General features: G+C 43.3%; 1 protein-coding gene across 3 annotated transcripts in view; it reads left to right on the top strand.

The window, feature by feature from the left end:
• Window positions 1–20,095, top strand: part of dbn1 (drebrin 1) — a 114,145-nt gene that overhangs the window by 80,991 nt on the left and 13,059 nt on the right. For all 3 annotated transcript variants that reach the window (XM_085289895.1, XM_085289893.1, XM_085289894.1), the window contains exons 3-7: window positions 10,559–10,614; window positions 13,906–14,018; window positions 17,387–17,461; window positions 19,465–19,608; window positions 19,704–19,781. In XM_085289895.1, coding sequence (XP_085146021.1) covers window positions 10,559–10,614; window positions 13,906–14,018; window positions 17,387–17,461; window positions 19,465–19,608; window positions 19,704–19,781 — 466 coding nt within the window. The remainder of the gene's footprint in view (window positions 1–10,558; window positions 10,615–13,905; window positions 14,019–17,386; window positions 17,462–19,464; window positions 19,609–19,703; window positions 19,782–20,095) is intronic.

The raw sequence follows: 20,095 nt of genomic DNA, 5'->3' as shown, positions 1-20,095 counted from the left end.
ACAGAATAAGAGGTCCTGCTGTATTTACTCTGATATTTGATGTAACGTCAGACATAAAAAGACTTTTTCTCTTTCTGTTTTTCTTTTCTTCACCTCAAAGCTGTAAATAACCGCAATGTGACGATTACTCTGTCCCACCTCTGCACCACACACACACACACACACACACACACACACACACACACACACACACACACACACTGCAATTATGCTTTCCTCCGGGGGAGCCATTACCAGGGAATCCATCTTTTCCTCATTATAATTTAATTGAAGTGCAGAGAGATGCAGACTCATGTTCGAGCTGCCATTTTTCTCCACTTTCCTTCTTTTCTCCTCGTTCATGTTCTCGCCGCTGCTCTGGGTTTCATGTGTTTGATCACATGACTCAGATGTATGTTATGTTGTATAGAGCTTTTTATTTTCCCCTGCACAGGCGCCGGGCTCAGCCTAAGAGTCGGGGCGATCCGCTCCTTCATGTTGAGAGCAGCCGGCTGACGTGGTTCAGACGTCCTGTTAGGATGGATGGAGGCTTTTCTGGGCATGCCCACCTAGGAGGAAACCCCGGGGTAGATTATTTATGTCAGCTGACCTGGGAGCACCGTCTAATCAAGCGTGATGTTCAGGTTGTAAATGGTGAACCTATTTGGAGTCCTGTAACTGAGTATCCACGCCTCGCTCATCACAGCTGGTTTCAAAGTTTGAAACTTCAAAACTGGACTTCACTGACCAATCACAAGGGCAGCGTCTGTCTTTTATATACAGTCTATCGTTAGCGTTCTTGAAATCAGCGTTAAAAGATGGCGTCAGGTTGATGTAGACTATTTTTAGAGGAAAACTGTTGTTTTATCTCCCTCCCTTCCCCTCCTCGCTCTTTATTCATTGCTGCTAGGCTAATGTCTGTCTAAACAGCCCCTTTTTCACTTCATGCCACCCTTCACTCATGAAATAAACAGCTTCCTTTTGCATCTAAAGAGCTGCTTTTAGGTTTTTGTGTCAGTGTGTGGGCAGTTTTTCTCTGAAATGGAAGCGCTTCAGAGCTACGAGCAGCGTTTAGCTTCTGAGAGAGGGCATTTGTGAGCTAACACACCTACACCGCTGGATTTATGACAAGTGGAGTCACAATCTGCACAAACCGAGAACAGTTAAAGGCCGAGTGAGTGCGGAGCCGCTCCGGCTGTTGTTCCGTGCGTTTAGCCGGATGTAAAGAGTCTCGTGGTGGTGCCGGACCTACACCTCATTTTCCCACCTCGCCTTCGTCTTACTCAGCGGGTCAGCGTGCCGATCTCTGCATTTCCAGACCGACAGATATGCGAGTCACAGCTGCTTCCTAATGCCCTCCTTCATTCCCTCTGAAACATTACCCATAATTCTTTGTCCTCGTGTCTGTCTGCCTCATTTTTTTCACATTGAGTCACCATGTAGGGTTCATGCTCAATAAATCACGCTGCGCTGTCCGACCACAGGAATAACAGCTCTCGCCAGCATACTCTGTCTGCCTGCTTCTGTCTTTACGGCTCGTCGTCAGTATTTAAAGTCTCTCTGTTCTGTCTTCTTCTCTCACCACACATATTTTTCTCTCCCCGTGGCCATTAAAAAACTCCCACAGGAATCCATGACTCTCAAACCTCATATATAAATATCAGATTCTTGTGTTTCTACTCTTTGAATTTATTTGTTTCTAGTTACTGTTACTTGTTTACCATCAGACTAACCTTGTTCTTACTTCTGTACAAAAATTCTTCTTTTTACCGCAAAGAGAGATTTTTGTTTGGAAAAGAACCCACACAGTGTCTTTGAACACTGCTCTCAGCTCAGCTTTGTTTGGGCTGATTGATGTGTATCAATGTAAGCCCCGCCCCCTTCCCCCTAATCGAAGCCCCGCCCCCACTCCATACACACATCCATACGATAATAATACTAACAATGATGAAGTTTTTCTCTCATTGCAATGTCTCAGCCCCACCCTCATTCTCCCTCTGAACCCCCCGCCCCCTTTCCAAAGCCCCGCCCCTTTCGGAAGCCCCGCCCCTCTCTCCACAAAAAGACATTCAGAAAAAAAACACTGTTGACAACACCTCGGTAACACAAATGCTAACCACACCTTTGTTTTAAGAGGTAAAATTACTGCTTTTTTCAATGGAGTCTGGTGCAGGGTGGTGGCTTCATATCTCTGTCAGGAAGATACGGTGATATTGAGTCCTTTAGGTCTTTCTGCCTCTACCTGAGGACATGGCTGACTGCCACCTGCTGCAGGTAACATGCTCTATATAAGCCCACCGTCCCCCACAGAGGGAGAACACGTTACCCACTTTACTTTTGTGTTTACGTTGTTATATAATAGAGGAGACAAAGCTGAAAACTGTTAATCCTGACACATGGACTCGCACCTGTATTGGATTTGGACATTGCTCAGTCTGTTGCCGTGTATAACCATCGGTTCCTCTCTGGTGTTTTTCCTCTCAGAGCAGCACAGAGCGCTCTGACGTCCGCTGATCATGAAGTCCAGGAAGTGTGAGAGTACACGATCCCTTTGGTTTCTCACCGCCCGGCTGGATCCTTTCAGAGGACTGAAGTGTTAACTGTCCGTGGCAGTTTTATGGCCCTGCTCTGTGCTCGCTCTGGACCGCTTTAACTGGGAATTGACTGTGGAGGAGAATTTGCTGAGATATTTTTGGTATCAAATGTCGTTAAATCACAGCTTCTTCCCGTTTTGAAGCTCTCGCGCATCGTGTTGCTCTGCAAACGCCTCCTCTTTTTGCTTTTGGCTAATTGTTTTTGTGAAATTCGACTCACTACTCCGGTGGTTACTCATTTAACACGAGTTGTTTAGTGTTATGTTTAATGACATTCAGCTATTTAATGGTGCTGATAAGATGATACAAATGTGACTCTGACACATCAGCATGCTTCACAATAAAAAACAAACCCAGGCTTTCTCTGCCAGCAGCGCTGAGTAACATGCTTGGATGTCACACTGTTCCACAATCAGGTCGCACAAATAAAACGTGGAAGTGCTTAAAAACCTGCATTCTACTTGTAGCCCACCAGGGGGCGATTGCAAATAAACTATCCGGTTGTTCAGTCTGACGTCACTAGCCGTGTCTGGGCCTAAACTCCGCTGCAGGTCCATATATCAAACGATCACTGTGGCATTACTGAGAGTTGAAAAACTGTCTAAAGTCTTTCATCTTTAATAAAATGATCAGCGTTCTGCTCTACCAGGTGTAACAATTGAGTTTAACATCCAGGCATCCATGAAAACGGAATTTATGACATTTAACAGAGTTAGAAGTTAGCAGGGAGTTAGCTCGCTAGCTTCTATCTAAATACAATATAGCATGTCCTGACTGCGGGGTTTTGGAAACAAATTAAAACGTACAGCTCTGCTATCACTTCCAGCATAAATGAAGACAGAAAACTAAACAGCAGTGACGTTTGTAGGGTTACTGAAGTTGGGCTAGCTGGTATATAATGATGTGCTACGTGACCGCTAGCGACACAGCTATGTTAGCATAATATAAACAAGCTAACTTTTTTCCCACTCGATAAAAGTTAACGTGAGTGTTCTCGGTGGTCAGGAACAAATGTAATCGCATGGCAGGATGCTGTAAAAGGACCAAACTTCAGCCAGGAGAACAACTGAGATAATCCATCCACAATACGAGGTTAGTCATTCATATACTGCTGCATGGGCTGGGCTGTAGTTACATCCTAAGGTTTTAAAAACTGAGCTTAAATAAATGATTAGCGGTAATAAAAGCCGAGGGAGGTCAACAGTGATCACTGACTGTTTTAGGAGCTTTTTGAGATCAAATAGAAGAAAATACAAAACATTAAACATGTTAACAACACAAAAGCCATATTAAACGCAGACTACTTTAGACCCGGAAGTAGGATTCGTCGCGTCATCACTGAACAACCGGATAGACCTCTATGAGGAAACCGCTTTCTGTCTGTCCTGAGTTCATGGACTGAATCATTTGTTTTGGGTCAAACTGAATTAAAAAAAGAAATACTTTGTAAATCTTCATTGTTCCACGTTTCACACAGGATTAGCTGTGGTCATTTCCATTCACTTATTGACTAACGTCTTACCTATCACATATCACAAAGTTGTTTCATAGGTAGACCCGCCCCTTCTGGTCACATTTGTTCCATGCGGCCAAGATGGGGTTGGCATAAATGCTCGTCTTGAGGCTTAAAAACAGGACTTAAGACACTAGAGGATGAGGTTACGGTAGCTACATCTGGGTTCAGCTCACTGGGGCAGCAATCTGAGCAGAGAAGCCCAGATGTTCCTCACCCCACCACCTCCTACAGCTCATTAGGATGTTTCCAGCCCAGTCGACAGACATAAAGAGTCTGCCCTGGGGCCTCCTCCTGGTACGACATGCCTGAATACCTCACCAACAAGGCATCCAGGAGGTATCCTAGTCAGATGCCCAAGCCACCCTAACTGCCTCCTTTCGATGTGGAGGAGGAGCCACTCCACTGCTGATCCTATTTCTAAGAGAGAGGTCAGCCACCCTTCAGACAAAGCTCATTGCGCCGCTCATATCTGCAGTCTGTCTGTTAGTCTCACGCTAAAAAAAATACCGGTAAACACAAGTAACAACGTCTTCAGGAAAACAGTCACCATAGTGGACAAAAGGTGTTTTTGGTTTTAGAAGCAGACGTCACAGACGGCTCACAGCTGCTGAACGCTCTAAAGTCTTTCACTCATCTTATCAGCACGAAGGGCGAGAACAAAACTCACAGCGATGCACTTACAGGTCGGAGAACGAACACCTTTAGTGTCTGCAGAGGTTAAATGATGGGAAGTGAAGGTGAAAGCAGCATAATGGTTGCGTCACAGTGCTGTGGAAACGTGCCTGTCACTGAAACCAGTAAAAAAAATAATCATGTGACCTCAGGATATTGGTGATGGTTGTGCAGCCGCGGCTCTCTGTGGGGAGGAGAGTCTTCTTCTGAAGTCGTCACGGAAACACACACACTGACTCTACACTTGGTGTGCGTGTGTGTGTGTGTGTGTGTGTGTGTGTGTGTTTTGCCCTTCAGCTCTCCTTCACCCCCCTCCTTCCTTCCTGCCGCTGCTGTCTTTACATCGATGCCCCCCTCAGGTCACTAACTGCTGTTACTCACATAATGATGGGGGATGCTGCCTGGTTGCCATGGTGATACTCACATTGGGGGTATGTGTGTTTGTTAGAGGGAGAGAGAGAGATTTGTCTTGGCAACCTCTTTGTGTGTGTGTGTGTGTGTGTGTGTGTGTGTGTGTTACAGTCTGAGCAACCGAGCTGCTGGACAGAATAATGGAAACAGCGGCGTCCTCTCAGAGCTTCGTGCTCTTTTCCTTTTTTTTACCTGTGAAACAAACAAAGGTGCGCTGTCACATCACCCTGTGTTTACTGGACCATGTCACACACCTGTACTGCACCTCCTCCCTGATCCTGATCATTTATCTTCCCCCACATGTCGTCAGGGTTTTAGCTTCATGTGAGCATCTGTGCTAATCGGATGGAGACGGCGTCTCCTCTGGAGCTTCTTCCTGTTTTAAACATGTTAACGGAGCACTGCATAACCCCACTGTTGTTAATGACAGCCGTGGCTCTTCAGTGAAAGACCGTGATCAGCCTGGGCTTCATGTTTGCAGTATAACATCTCATATATGTCAGTCTTTACAAGAGCTAGGACATGGACATGTGTCCTGTGCAGCATATATACCCTGTATCATATAATATATACTGTTTGCCAGGTATAAAATATGTTATATATCTATATATTCAGTTATTTTAGGAAACTCTTTCACAAGTAGAAACTACTGCCAACACCTGGCTAATGTACTCTGATTAGGGATGGGTATTGTTTAGGTTTTATCAGATACCGGTGCCAAACCGGTACTTTTGAAAAGGTGCCGGTGCTTAAAGAATGGAGAACACAAACTTTGTCCAAAAACCTCTTATGTTTTTATTTTTAGCAGTCTCTTTTTTTCAAAATCCATCTTGGAAAATGATGGCCATTTTTGAAAATTCTGATGGGATATACCAAATGATTAGCTCTGTAGGGAAAAACAGTGACTGTTTTTAAGAGCTCTGGTTCTTTATGTGTGCTTTCTGATAAACTGTTTAAAAAGTTGATCCTCAAACCAAAAAATCCCTCCAGAAGTCCAAGCCTGGCCAAATAACGGGAGTTTTCCCTGACAGCTAATTCCCATTTGGCTAAGCGGGCTGCATCAGACAAAGCTGGATTTATTTTGGCATGTTAGCTAATGCTAGCTAATGTTTGCTTGATACCCAAAGCAGCAGTTAGCCGGGTTCAAATGCTACGTTCTATTTTTCTTGGAAGCCAGACTTCAGAGCTTGGAGTGATGGCAATCCCAAGTTGAGTGTCTCCACTAGTAAAGTCAGAAAAGCAGGATTTATTTTGCTCCTAAGCGATGTGCAACCATTTGTGCATCGCTAGCAATCCAGTGATAGTTCACTAGCAATGCTGGTGATGTTTTTTTTTGTTTGTTTTTTTAATGTTTATCAGTAAAAACCGCTGCTGCAGCACATTCAGGGAAACACCCTGACCCACACTCTGCGTATGTCTCACACAGCCACAAATACACAACAGTGGCAGCACGGGTTACATGTTTTACAGTTTTGCTAATGTTTACGTGCACTGCCGCCATCTTGGATTGTGAAGTCGGGGTTGGTGGGGCTGCTCCAACACTCGGAGAGGGAAGTCTATTTTCAGTTCCAGTTTAAAGTTCCAGTTGAGAACTTGGAAATTAGGCTTAAAAAGTAACGGCTTTGCTGTCATTAGCTTGTGAAGCCGGGACGCTGGTTGATTTCAGGCTATGAAAGGTCTGTTTGTCCTTCACACTCTTCCTTCCCTGTGCATTGAAATTTCCATGATGAGACGAGAGCTTTCTCCTGATTGGACACGCAGAGGAAACTGATGTTCTGGATTGAATGTGATTACTTGATGAGCTTCATCAGTCCTCTCGTCATTCATCCCCTGCTGCCTCTTCATCAAACATCTTCTCCTTTCCTCTCCCGTCCTCGTGCGTGATAAACTGCTCACACACAAACACACGCGGAGCTGTTTCTAGGTCACGAGGGCTTATATGAATAATAAACAGCTGTCTGCTTTAAAGAGAATTATTTATAGAGGCCTTGAATGAGCGACATAGACACACTCTTCATCGCTTTCTCTCCACCTTAAACGCCTCCTCCTCGACTTTCTCCGTATTGTTGTCTTCATTATCTGTTATCGCTTTATTTCCCGGCCTCGCCGTGTTTGTTTCTGCCTCCAGGAATTCTCTCTGATGCTGATACTGCTGTACCTGTCATATACAGGAAGCTGTAGTAGTAGTAGCTGTAGTATCAGACTGTGTTCTTACACCTTCCATCTGTTTTTCATCTGGATTTCCTGGTTCAGACCTGAGTATCCAGGCCATACACAGCCCGGCAGTTATGAGAAGATAAAATGTTAACCCCAGCAGCATCGAACAACAAGTGGAGGAAAAAATTAGTGTCGGAGTCAATTAATATCAGCCAGCCACGTTGCCGAGAGCTGAATCCGTGCCGAGATGCTGACTCCCCAGTTTACAGCGAGAGAGCGCCACATTAACACATACATCAGAGTCTGCAGTCATTCATAATTAGCGAAACTCATTTTCCCCTCTTGACCGACTGGTGGTTGCATCACAACATGCAAAAAACATGTTTATTTATGCTGTAAAGTGTCTCCAGTGGACGTTAGAGGAACTGCGGGTTTTAGTTGAATCTAATCTGCCTCTGATGGTTATTTCTGTTTGTATAATCATGAACTCAGCAGGCACTGGGGTTGGATCGATCCCAGTATCGATATTAGTATTGGTATCGGTATCAGATCGATACTGGTGTCATAGGACCGATACTTTGTTTCTGTTCAGCAAGTTTAGCATGTAGCCGTCTGAACTGTGTTAAATATTTTTTTTAGAAATGAAAAAATGTACCTCACACCTTGCTGTGTTGACTGTCACGTCTATTTAAAGCCTACAGCACATTTAAACAAAGCTGACCCAAAAACGTCAGAGATGGGCTCAGTTTCAAAATCCATGAAAAGCCGAATGATGTGTTTTATTGGGTTAAATGATTATTGTGGAAAGTAAAAACCAGCGATTTAGTGTTCAGAATTTGACAAACCGATGATGACTCATCTTATAAATCATGACACACTGCTCTCCCCTAAGTTGCTGCCCTTATAGGGTAAAAGTCATCGGTATTGGTATCGGCAGAGCTGGCCCTGTATGGATGGAAGATGGAAAAACTGACCTTCCAAAATAAATCTGGAGTCCTACGAGGTCACGCTCCGACTGGCACAAGTTTAAAGAAGCAGTCTTACAGCTGGAAGATCTGCTGACAGGAGCTGTAATCTGTTAATCTGTGAGGAAAGTGAAAATGTAGCAGTGAGGAGATGTGGTGATGCATAAACAGAGAAAGAAACAGGAAGCAGAGAGTGACTCTGCAGAAACAGACAGGATGGCGGGCGGGGAGCTGAGGTCAGCAGGAAGTCAGACGCTGGCCAGACTAAAGCTTTGGGCTGAAACAGCATGATGTCATGTGGACTGAGCCCTCGTGGTAATCCCAAACATCCACACACACACTGTAACAGAACACACACTCACCAAGGCAGCTGCAAATCCACCAATCAAACTAAAAGTATCTCACATTCAGGCAGGTGAGTGCGGCTCACAAACTGACGAGATCAGGCTCTTAATCCTGAGGAAAAGTAAAATTAAAACTATTTAATCTGTGTCATATGTTGCTATTATTTTTGATTAAGGAAACCTGATAAATAAGACAATAATCAGCTTCTGAGTTAGTCACTTCTATGATTTAAAAGAAGTCTGTAGCAATCCCGTGTGTTGCTGTCTGGTTTATAATCTCCTGATAAATTTCTCAGCCCAGCATCTCATATCCTTCAATAATCTGTTTCTGCTGCTTCCTGCTGGTTCCCAGTTTGTTCGCCTCACGCACAGGTTAGCTGGAAGTGGTCGGGCATGTAACTCAGCAGCTTTGCATGACTCACAGTTCAAAAAAATCCTTCTTTATCTGACACTCGGCCCCTCAGTTCATCCTCTGTCCAAACAAGCTGTTTTGAGTCCCATCTTTAAAGTGACTTTCTTCTGATTGGTTGCCCCTCATAAACAGTCTGAACAGCAGGTAGGCGGGGCTTCTGTGCACAAAACAGCCACATTTGGGACATTAACCCCTCTGTGACATCAGGCAGTGAGTAGAGTAAGAAAAAACTCGGCGTTTGGAGGAGCCTGAGTGTTTGGCTCACTGTGATTCTTTGGACTTGCCTCATTAGAGTATAAGCTCCGCCCACTGAAACAGGTCCTTGATGTCTACACGCCTGCTTCCTTTTTATTTGTCAAACATGTTTCACTGCAGTTATTTTCTCTGTTGTTATCGTATTTTTAACAGGGGCGTGTAGCACATGGATGTTTGTAGATGCAGTACCGTGATTGGCCACTAGCACTGCTGTGGCGCTCTGCTCAAAGATAAATTGAAACAAATCGCAGCGTCGTGGAAACAGCAGTGTGGCTGTGTTTTATGCAGTTGGTTCTTTCTGACCTTTCGTGCAGATTACTGGGTTTTATTTTATTTGCTTCGCTGCAGGGTTACAGCAGGACTTTCAATCTGGAGATGCAGGCTAAGCTGTAATCTGTCACCTTCATTCAGCCTCAGCAGAGAGGTCAGAGGTGGCTGTGAGGAGGCACCAGTTTAATTTGTTTTTCATAATTCGGGGAGTGCTCAGTGCACGTTCGTGTCTCTGCAGCTCCTGTGTGTGTCGGTGTGTATTTGAGGAAAGCACAGTTTTAGAAGCAGACAGTCAGAAGATGCATTATCTCAGTTCTTCAAAGGGCGGCTCCTCCTTCAGTCAAACCAAATATTCAGGACGGTCTTTGAAGCTGTGCTGACGGCTGGAGTCGCCGGCCTGTGAACCTCCCTCGTCGTGCAGCAGCTCGTCTGTTATCTGCTGCAAAACTGTTTCGGGGGATGGGGCCTGTCTGACAGGACTCGCCACAGAGAAGGCTGATGGGAGTTTCTAAGAGCACTCTCTGGTTCATGCAGTGGCTGGAGGTTTGTGCTGTGAGTTGTTTTGGAAAGAAAGTGTTGCTCCATAACAACAGGCTGAAAAGCAGCACGAGTGTCTGCGTGCACGTGAGCACAGCGGCCAGTAAACAGAGCTGTGAAGAGACCGGACGCCGAGGTCTCATTGTTTTTACAAACCCAAACAAAGAGTTTGAGTCGTTGCGTCGAGAAGTTTCTGGGGCTCAGACTTAAGCAAAGAACAAATGAAAAACTCGAGCTTTAACGTTGCACAGAGAACAGAAAGGCGGGACTCAAACTGTGGGTTTTTCTTCTCTGTTCTCCTGGAGAAACTTCACCGAGCGTGCACAGCAGGAAAAGCAAAAATAAATACTCGAGTAAAATACCTGAACATTGTCTTAAGTGGAGTAACAAAGTATTTGTACCTCGTTACTTGTGTCTAATTAGCACTCTGTCTGTGTTTCTAACAGGGCCTTGTACACATACGAGGATGAAAGCAACGACCTGACGCTGGCGGCGTCCGGAGGTAAGTCTCTGCTGATGTGACTCCCTCTCCTGTCCCGTCGCTGACATCATTTCTGTGTTTTTAATGAAAAAGGTTTTAATGGCGAGCGTTCAGATTGGCTCCAATTTGCTTCTGCAGACCGGCGGCTGTAAATCACGATGAGCAGCGTCTGCTGCAGCTTTGGGGGTAAAAGCAATCATGCTCTTTGTCTCCTGATTGTTACTGAGCCATCAGAGAGATTCATTATCATTTCTGCTAATGATGCGCTGCAGGATCATTACAGAGTAATGGCACCCCTCCTGATTCGATGCTCGCTGTCACTGTGTGTGTTGTGTGTCGTTTGTTAGCCAGGATTTAGCAAATGTGCGCACGGTGGTTAATGTTAAACATCAGAAGCAGAGTGAAAGTCCAAATCTGGCTCGATTCACACGCATCCGTTCAGAGACGGCTTCAAATCAAATCAAATCACTTTTATTGTCACATCACATGTGCAGGTACATTGGTACAGCACATGTTAGTGAAATTCTTGTGTGCGAGCTTCACAAGCAACAGAGATGCTTCTTTATTCTCAGTTAAATAAACTGAAAAACCCACTGATGTGTGTCCTTGTGCACAAAGCAAAGAGGAAAACGTTCACATATGCGGGGCTGGGGGTGGGGGCTAGTTTGAGCCCATTGCTGATTGGATTTGTTTACACTGGTTTTGGTCTACACACTCACCCCACAAGCAGAGAGTAGGCTACAGTTAGGTAATAAAAACTGATCTTTTGAATGTAGCTAAATGTCTGCTTAAAGCACAGCTGAGGACCCAGATAAGACCAAATAACACTACAGGCTGTCCTTAGTTTGCCTGACTGGGAATTTGATACAAAGTAAATACATGTAAAGAAGGAAAAATCATTTAAATTAATAAATACTTAAAGAAACTGACAGTGGTTTAAAGGATGAATCTGAATTTCAGTCATAATCTACGTGAGACCCGGTAACCTCCTGCTGCTCTGTTTCACTCTGTCGCTGAGCTCAAACAGGAAGAGCTCAAACATACATAAAAATAAAGTTTTATCTGTGAACGTCTCGTCTGAATAACCCTCTACAAGCCTAATGTAATCATCAGTGTATAAAAAGAAGTGCTAAAGTGAAGTGTTTGCATCACAAATGCTGCAGGGACGATGATGATGATGATGATGCTTGAAGACACTTCTACCCAGGAAACCTTCAAACCTAAACAAACCTATAAGCTGTGGAATAAAACCAGTAAAATTAACCCAGATTAACCATTTTTTAAGCTCCATGTTTTAGTTCTTGCATTTGTTCAGCATAGCTTTGCATGACTCACAGTTCAAAGTCATTCTTATTTATCCTAAACCGAAACAAGCAGGTTTAGCTTTATTCACGCCAACTCTCTTCTGATTGGCTGCCCCAGCAGGCTAATCTATCTCACGGATTGGTTCAGACCACAGGACAGGGTGCTGTCTGGATGAGAGCGAAGTCTCATAGTTTTCCACCTGTTTTCCGTAGATGAATGTTCTGGAGTGGAAGTGTTGGAGTATGTGGAGATTTTCTCTGTGAAACAAGCAGGACCTTCAATTAAAAGGATGTTTGCACCATTATACTCTAAAATCTCAAAACATTATATCATTCAGCATTAATGGCGCCGTCACTGCTGTGATAGTAACCTATGCTGTTTGTTCTTACATCATTGTGGATGCTGGTTTTTAATTCTGTACTGGTTCTGATTGGTCAGACCACAGGATGGATTTCCACGCGGGCTGGTTCATCTCCTGAGAGATGGTGGTGGCTTCAGTCTGTTTTTTTCTCTGCACAGTAGAGATTTAACCAAAACTGCTGGATGTAGTGATGAGCTGTGCTCACTGACAGAAGTGTCCGTTAGTCTGTGCTGAGATTTCTCCGAATCTTTGAATTATGCTGCCAAAGATGATGAAATCTCCATTCTTTGCAGTTTCATCTTGTTCTTAATCAAACATGTGGATCATCAAGAATGAGATTTCCATCACGAATCATTGGGGTCCAGATTAGCCAACACAGCTGGTAGAAACTGTCACTGCTGCTGGCCCAAGAGAGAGGAAGCAGAGAGGGGGATGGCATGTTAGCAGGCAGCGGGAGGGTGGAGGCGGGACACTTAATGTGGGGACTATGTAGTGGACATGCAGGTGTGACAGAGGAGGATGCTGGGATAGGGTGAGAAGGAGGCAGATGATGAGCTGTGGTGACCCCCCAAGAAAGATCTTGTTCCTAAATGAATTATGCAGTACGTGTGATCTGTTTTAACACGGAAGTTTAAAGACGTTTATGTAGCATTGTGAACTCCAGATGTTTTGTGTTTGCTGATGTGAAGTTGACAATAATCTGAATGGTCCTGTGTGATGATGAGTCATCACCTGAATGTTCCCAGACAGGATCTGCTTATTTCCATTGAGCGTTCACATTGTTATGCTAATCTAGAAGTACAGAGAGAGTGATTCACTTCACTGAAAACTTCATTATGTTGGAGATTTAATTTCAAGGAACGACTCTAGTTTTTTATGCACTCGTCACTTTAGAGAATTTAATCTGTTTTGCTTTCATAACATGTTTTTTTTTTTTTAATCGAGAGAAAAGGTCCAAAAGTCAGAATTAGCTGTTATTTCACTGCACTTTGTCTGTGGGATATTTATGCAAATACTGCACGTCTAATATCTCATTTACATATTTAAAGGTCAAATTAAACAAAATTTGCAATACAAAAAGTAGCTGTCTGTCTAATGGCTAAGTTTTATGGTGATATGTTACTTAAGTACTATTTTCTACTCAATAAGAACCTTTTGAAACTTTTGAGGCTGTTTAAAAGTGAATTTTCTGGTTTACTGTGACAGAAATCTCTAGTTCAGTATTTCCAGTTTATACTGGGAGGTTTTCTCAGAGTCTGACTTATCTGACATTTTATGCTGGAAAGTTGACCGTTTCTTATAATCTCTAAGTTATTATTTCAGAAACGAATCCATAGATTAGTGGATAATCTGTGGATTCGTTTCTGGAAAGAGAACAAATATAAACACTTTTAGATCAAAAAGGCCTCAGTTAAAAATTTCTGCACACTTTTAATACAGAAAATATTATTCTTAATGTGAGTAATCACCTTAATAATCTGTGACTAACTTGTACTTGCACTGGAAGTGTAGATTAAAAAGTTTTATTCTCAGGTGTCTGAGCGGTGACGCTGGTGTCCCGTGGAGAGCGAGTCAGCAGAAGCTGAAAAAGCAGGCATGGCTGCGACTGTGCTGCAGTCATAATGAACTCTTGTTCTGTGCTGCAGGAGGCGGCCTGGCAGAGATCACGCTGACCTTTGACAGCGGCAGGGTGATGTACGGCTTCTGCGGCCTGAAGGAGCCCACCGCCGCTCTGCCACGATACATCCTCATCAACTGGGTGAGTCGCTGGGACGAGGGGGAAACGGGAGGGGGCATGCTCTGAAATGTCCTTCAATGCTATAAATGAGAATATCAGAGTCATCGAGGGTCGCTGCACATTTTCAATTTAGTCGTTTATTTGACAAGGACGCGCCGATAAGAGCGATCTAAAACTCGTCGTCGCTGCAGCCTCAGCAGCTGGAAGAAGAGTGGCATCGGCAGCGGTCGTAGACACGCTGATGTCACCAAATGCTGCGATTGTAGTGAAAGTGTGAGCTCTGAAACTCGATTAATGTACCAGATTTGTTTAGCAGTGGCCAACCAGCCCACCAACTGTCTTCACATTCTGAATCAATCACTGGTTGGACAGGAGTTCACTGAGGCATCATGTTTTTCCATTTGAGCTTAGTCCATTAAAATGTGTAAAAGACAGAGTTACAAAAATCACTTAATGAAATATCCAGAAATGCTCTTACTTTGGCAGAAAATGTTATATTCATGATTTAGATAATCAGTCTGTGTATGAAACAAAGTGTGCTTTTTATATTCTGTGTCAGATGTAGTTTAGTCTTTTAAGCCTCTCTCTACTTCTACTTTATCTGAATCTGAGCTTTCGTTACTTCAAAAATTAATAGTTTTAAACACAGATCATATGAAGAAATGATAAAACATTATAATTATGCTAATTAGAAGATTTAGCTTACGTTACGCACTTTAGGTAGAACTTTGATACGTCAAATAGCTAGCAGATTGTCACATTAGAAGTTATGTTAAGCTTAACTGTTTTAATTTCTTCAAAGCAAACGGTCTTTATATAAAAATATCTTTCTGTAGGGTAAATGTTAGCTTACTTAATATGTTTTTATTTATTCTGTAACGACAAAAAACTGTCTGGCTTCTGCAAAAAGTTTGCAAGCACACAAGCTAGGCCAGGTCACAAGCTAGGACTTTGGCTAACGTTGGTCAGCTAGCTGTAGCATCTCTATGAGCATGAATGTGCTGTTAGTTACTCCTTAATTTTAGCTGAAAAAGTAACGTTCTAAAAAGAGATGTATCATAATAGCTGTTGTTATCCATTGTGCTATGTGAACTTTTATCTGCTGTCTGCTAGCTATTAAACATGTTGCTAAATTACGTACCTAGCAATTTTTCTCATTAGCAGTGAAGCTGATTCTTTCTAAATTAGCTAAACCTAAAACAAACTTAGGTGTATCCATGAATCAGAAGGTGTTTATTTTGCTATATTATTAGGGCTGTTCGATATAACGATATATATCAGATGACGATATAAAAACGTCCGTCGTTTCATTTTACGCTATCGTTTGTTTCGTGGTGTCGCAAAATAAACTCTTTACGGCAATATTTTTTCATGGTTCTGATGGTCACTGTAGTGGCTATATTAATTTCTTCTTTCTCTCTTTCTCTTATATTTAATATAACCACACTACGGACAGACAAGCGCCTGTTTTTATGCTTTGTCGTTAGCAACAACGACGGTAACACCATCGCGTGTCCGCTTGTTTATGTTCCACATAAACCTTTCACAATAAAGCTCAAGATCCTGTTGAGACTTTTCAAAATAAACTGAATCACGTGAAAGAGCAGATTATTTACGGATGAGAAGTAAAAAAGAGCCGCCAGGTGCTAAAAATGAACCTTAGACTCAAACGTTAGAACAGGCTTTTCCCCGCAGCACGCCGTGTAATAAATACTCACAAAGAAAACGGCGGCCGTTTCAACCTATGTCTAAAAATGTATCGTTTCATGCATCGTTAAAACACTCGACTCCCGCTACATGACAGCTGGAAACACTTCCCGCAAGTCGAGCTGCCCGAGATTCACAGAATTTACAGAAAATGTTACATTTTTGTGATTTATATCGTTATCGGACGATAGAATTCTTATATCGGGATATGAGATTTTGGTCATATCGCACAGCCCTATATATTATAGATTTTTTTTTTTTCTTAGACATGGGTCGCTTTCTTTTTTTGGTTACTTTCTACAAGTAACCGACCCAGTGACATCACGTTCTGTCCTGACACAAGGTGGCGCTAAACATATTCTAGAAGCTTTAACTTTAAGCACGTATTTGGCATTTCGGAGTCAGCAAGAATAGGAACAAGATGTATGTTTGGAATTATAAAAATTGACTGTTTTTATTGTTTTTTTAACTAAAGAGACCTGCAGGTAAAATGATGATGAAAATCTTAAACACTGTCTTTAAAGCGCTTCATGTTGTGGTTTTAATAGGAAAGCAGGATGTGGACTTTTCTTCCTCACGCTGTAATAAGTGAAAACCTCCACTTAAAGTGCGGGCCAAACCAGAGAGTAAGGAAATGGAGTCGTAGCACCAGGCATGCTAACGGAGCAGTTACCGTTTAATTCATGATGAAAAGGAAGTGTAGCAGGAAGGGATGAATAATTTGTGATGTTAAGGTTAGTTATACACACTGAGAGTCTCCAGCGACGTGCGCTGAAAGCATTTAAACAAAGTCTGAGAGCCTCATGATGGATGCTTTCTTTTCTGAACCTGACAACAGCAGGGGCGCCCTGAGCTGGAGCTTAATGACACAGTGCAGCGAGAGGCAGACTGAAACAATCCGTCCTCCAGAAATTAGCTATAATTGCTGCTTTTTCCCCCCATAACACAATTCCAGAGGTAAATGGAAGGAAAATAAGAGATATGGTCATTAATGCAGCAAACCGAGACTGAGAGAGAAACAAAAAGGTATTTAATGGTTAAATGAGACTGGGAGAGGAGCCACTGGAGTCCATCACAATATAACAGAGCAACATTAGCAGCCAAAAGAGCACCAGACTGTGGCTAACCGGGCCAAACCAGGCTCAACGGTGCCAAAAAACGTCCCAAAATGGGAATAAAAGGTCTTCGAAATGCTCCTCTTCAAAAATGCTGCGAAAGCATCCAAGCAGCGGCTCCTTCTCTCTTCCTTCATCCGACGCTCACTCACAGACAGATAAGAGATGAATGGCTGTGAATGCAGCTGAGACGGGGCTGTTTTCCTGTGTAATTGCTGTGCACTGCGTTTGTATTGTGTGGGAATGAATTAGCTGTGATTACTGAATCACATCCTGTTATAATACAACTGCTGCAATAACCGAACATGACCACGGCTAAACAAAAGCCCTAATGAGACCAAAGGGAGGGAGAAACTGCCCTTCAGTTTGGTCACTTGGAAGACAAAATAATTAGTGGATATTTGACTAAATGTAACAAAAAGCACAAAAGAAATTAGCATGTGTATCCTGATTGGTTGATTTAGCATCCTTTTGCTTCTTTTTTACAAGTTTCTTCATCCAACTCTTCTTCACGCCGTCCTTTTTACTCTCGTTTTTGTTGTTACACCGTCTCTTGTTCTCTTTCAGGTTGGAGATGATGTGCCAGATGCCAGGAAGTGTGCCTGTGCCAGCCATGTCGCCACCATCGCAGACTTCTTCCAGGTCAGACCCAGCACCGCAGTCGTACATAGTCCCAGAAAGAAACCATAAACACGACAGTTCATATTCATCTTGTGTGTAAGACATGTATTTTATAAAAGTTGAACATCTGAAATAGGAAACCAGTGTAAAAGTGCCTTAAAGCTGCACTCTTTTCAACGTCCACCAGGGGGCGGCTCCTCTGCCGTTTTCATCATGGGCATGAATGTCGTAATAATTTTGAGCTTTTAATGATTTCTTTGAACTCTTCTTAAGAAACAAGAATTGGTGCAAATTTGAATTTATTCTAGATTTCCTATAATCCAAACAGGGTCAGAACTATGCATAGAGGATAGTGATCTTGATTGGCTACAGCTGCTAGTTTCTGTTGGCAGTATAAAAATGATTCATTGGATTGACCAACACTTAGTGTAAACAATGGGAAAGTCCAAGGCACGAGTTGGGAGCGTTGCTGAGTGCGTTATCTACACAACTGTGAATATCAAGATAATTAAAAACTAATAACACTATACAATAGTACTGAGGTCTGGAAGAAGACCCCAACTATCACCCTCAGAATAGAGGGAAGGTGTTAGGATGTTCAGGAACAACCAGGAACCACCAAGGCGATGAACTGGAAACTGGTAGAACACCATCATCCACAGTGAAGTGGGTCTTACATCACCATGGACCGAGAGCTTGCTGACTGCTTCAGAATCGACACCTTCAGACTCGACTGAAATTTGCAGCTGCCCACATGGACGAGCCGAACACCTTCTAAAGAAAAGGTTTATGGTCCAATGAGACAAAGATCGAGCTGTTTGGCTGCAATGACAAAAACTAGTTTGGAAGAACAAGGGTGAGAATTTCAAACCTACCGAACTGTGAAGCATCATGATGTCGGGCTGTTTTGATGCCAGTAGCATTGGTACATCGCACCAAGTTCATCTTATACCAGCAGCTTGACGGTTTATACTTGGACCAAACATGTTCCAGCAGGACAATGATCCCATCGTGGCTGGTTCAGGAATGGAGAAAGCAGGACAACATTGAGCTTCTACAATGAACTTCACAAATCAACAGCTTCAACCCTGTTGGAACTTCGTAGGCTTTATTCAAAGCCAGGCCAATAACAGGAAACCAGCCAATTTAAATGAATCCTAAATAAACTCGATGTGAATGGAAACGTCTGGCCACATCTGTAGGTCCATCTTTTACTTTCAGTCTGTTAGATTTCTGCTCAGATGAGTTTATTAAAAGCTCAGTTATTTCACTGTGCGTGATTCTGTGGATGCAACAGCGTCAGAAGCACCAGAGCTGTTCAGTCTAAGAGGCCTGACATCCACTGAGAGGGAAATGATCTCAAACCCCGATCACGGCAATCGTGTGTGAAGTGATGTCATGTTCGTTTCGTAACCTGCTTCAGTGTTTTTGAGGTTTTGTTGTTTTTTTAAATTGTGTCACGTAAGGACCGTTTAAATGTTTTCCCAACGCTCGGTTGGAAAAGACGCTTAAAACCTGTAGGAGGATCACAGAGGAGGAACAGGTGTGTGTGACGAACACCAGCTCTGAGCCGAGGTGTGTGTGTGTGTCACACAGCAGTGTGTTCACAGCTGGCTCAGTGTGTATTTTTGGATTTATAGTGTAGATAAAAAGATTGAGATTAAAGCGGAGGTGATGTTTTATTTATATATTTCTCCGTGTGTGTGTGTGTGTGTGTGTGTGTGTGTGTGTGTGTGTGTGTCATTATTCTAAGTGGCGGTTCTCTCTCCCACACAGCGTCGACTTCATCACACCGACGGGCTTTAAATGACCCTTTTAGTCTCTCACACACAAACACACACACACACACACACACACACACACACACGGCTGTGTTTCCATCACTTCAGAGGACATTAAATTGATTTAGATTCATTTCCTCAGAACGTCCTCACTGCTATGAATGAATTGTAATGAATGTTTCCACAAACTCTCAGAGCTTTCATGAAGACTTGACTGATCATCGTGTTTCTGTCTCTCTGCAGGGGGTGGAGGTCATCATCAATGCCAGCAGTCTGGAGGACATCGACCCCATGGCCATCGGGCAGCGCCTGACCAATGGGACGGCAGCGGTGGCGAGCCCGGTCCTGAGCCGTCTGAAGACCCGAGATGAAGAGCACGCAGACGTGGTAGAAAGAGAGACTTGCACACTTTATCTCTTATAAAAACAGCGTTTCTCTCGTGACGAGAGCTTTGACCCGTTCCCCTGTCTGTCCTGGTGCAGGGCACGGTGTACGAGAAGACCAACGCAGAGGTGGAGATGAAGAAAATCAATAGACAGGAGTTTTGGGAGCAAGCCAAGGTAAAGAAGGCGAGGAGGGGGGAGTGAGTGGAAAAACAAAGACGGGAAGGGAAAAAAAAGGAGATATAATGCTCATTTATTACAACTCATAAGATGAGAGCTTCCAGCCCAGGGGGTCAGATGCTGTGTTTTCTTTTAGCTGATGACAGCTCATAGATGCCAAAAGGCGTCCTTTGAATTGGTGCTGAGATGCTACAGATTTATAGCAATGATGACGCTTGTAAAGAACCTTTTGGCATCCCATTTGAGGTCTTTGATGGCCTTAGACTAAGTTTTATTGACAGATTTCACAAACAGACTGTCCTCATTATTAC

The sequence above is a fragment of the Mchenga conophoros genome, linkage group LG10 (assembly GCF_057382185.1).
Source record: "Mchenga conophoros isolate Kocher_MC1m ecotype Shallow Benthic linkage group LG10, M_conophoros_male_GT1.1, whole genome shotgun sequence".
Classification (NCBI taxonomy): Eukaryota; Metazoa; Chordata; class Actinopteri; order Cichliformes; family Cichlidae; genus Mchenga; species Mchenga conophoros.
This window is presented reverse-complemented; position numbering and strand designations above follow the sequence as displayed.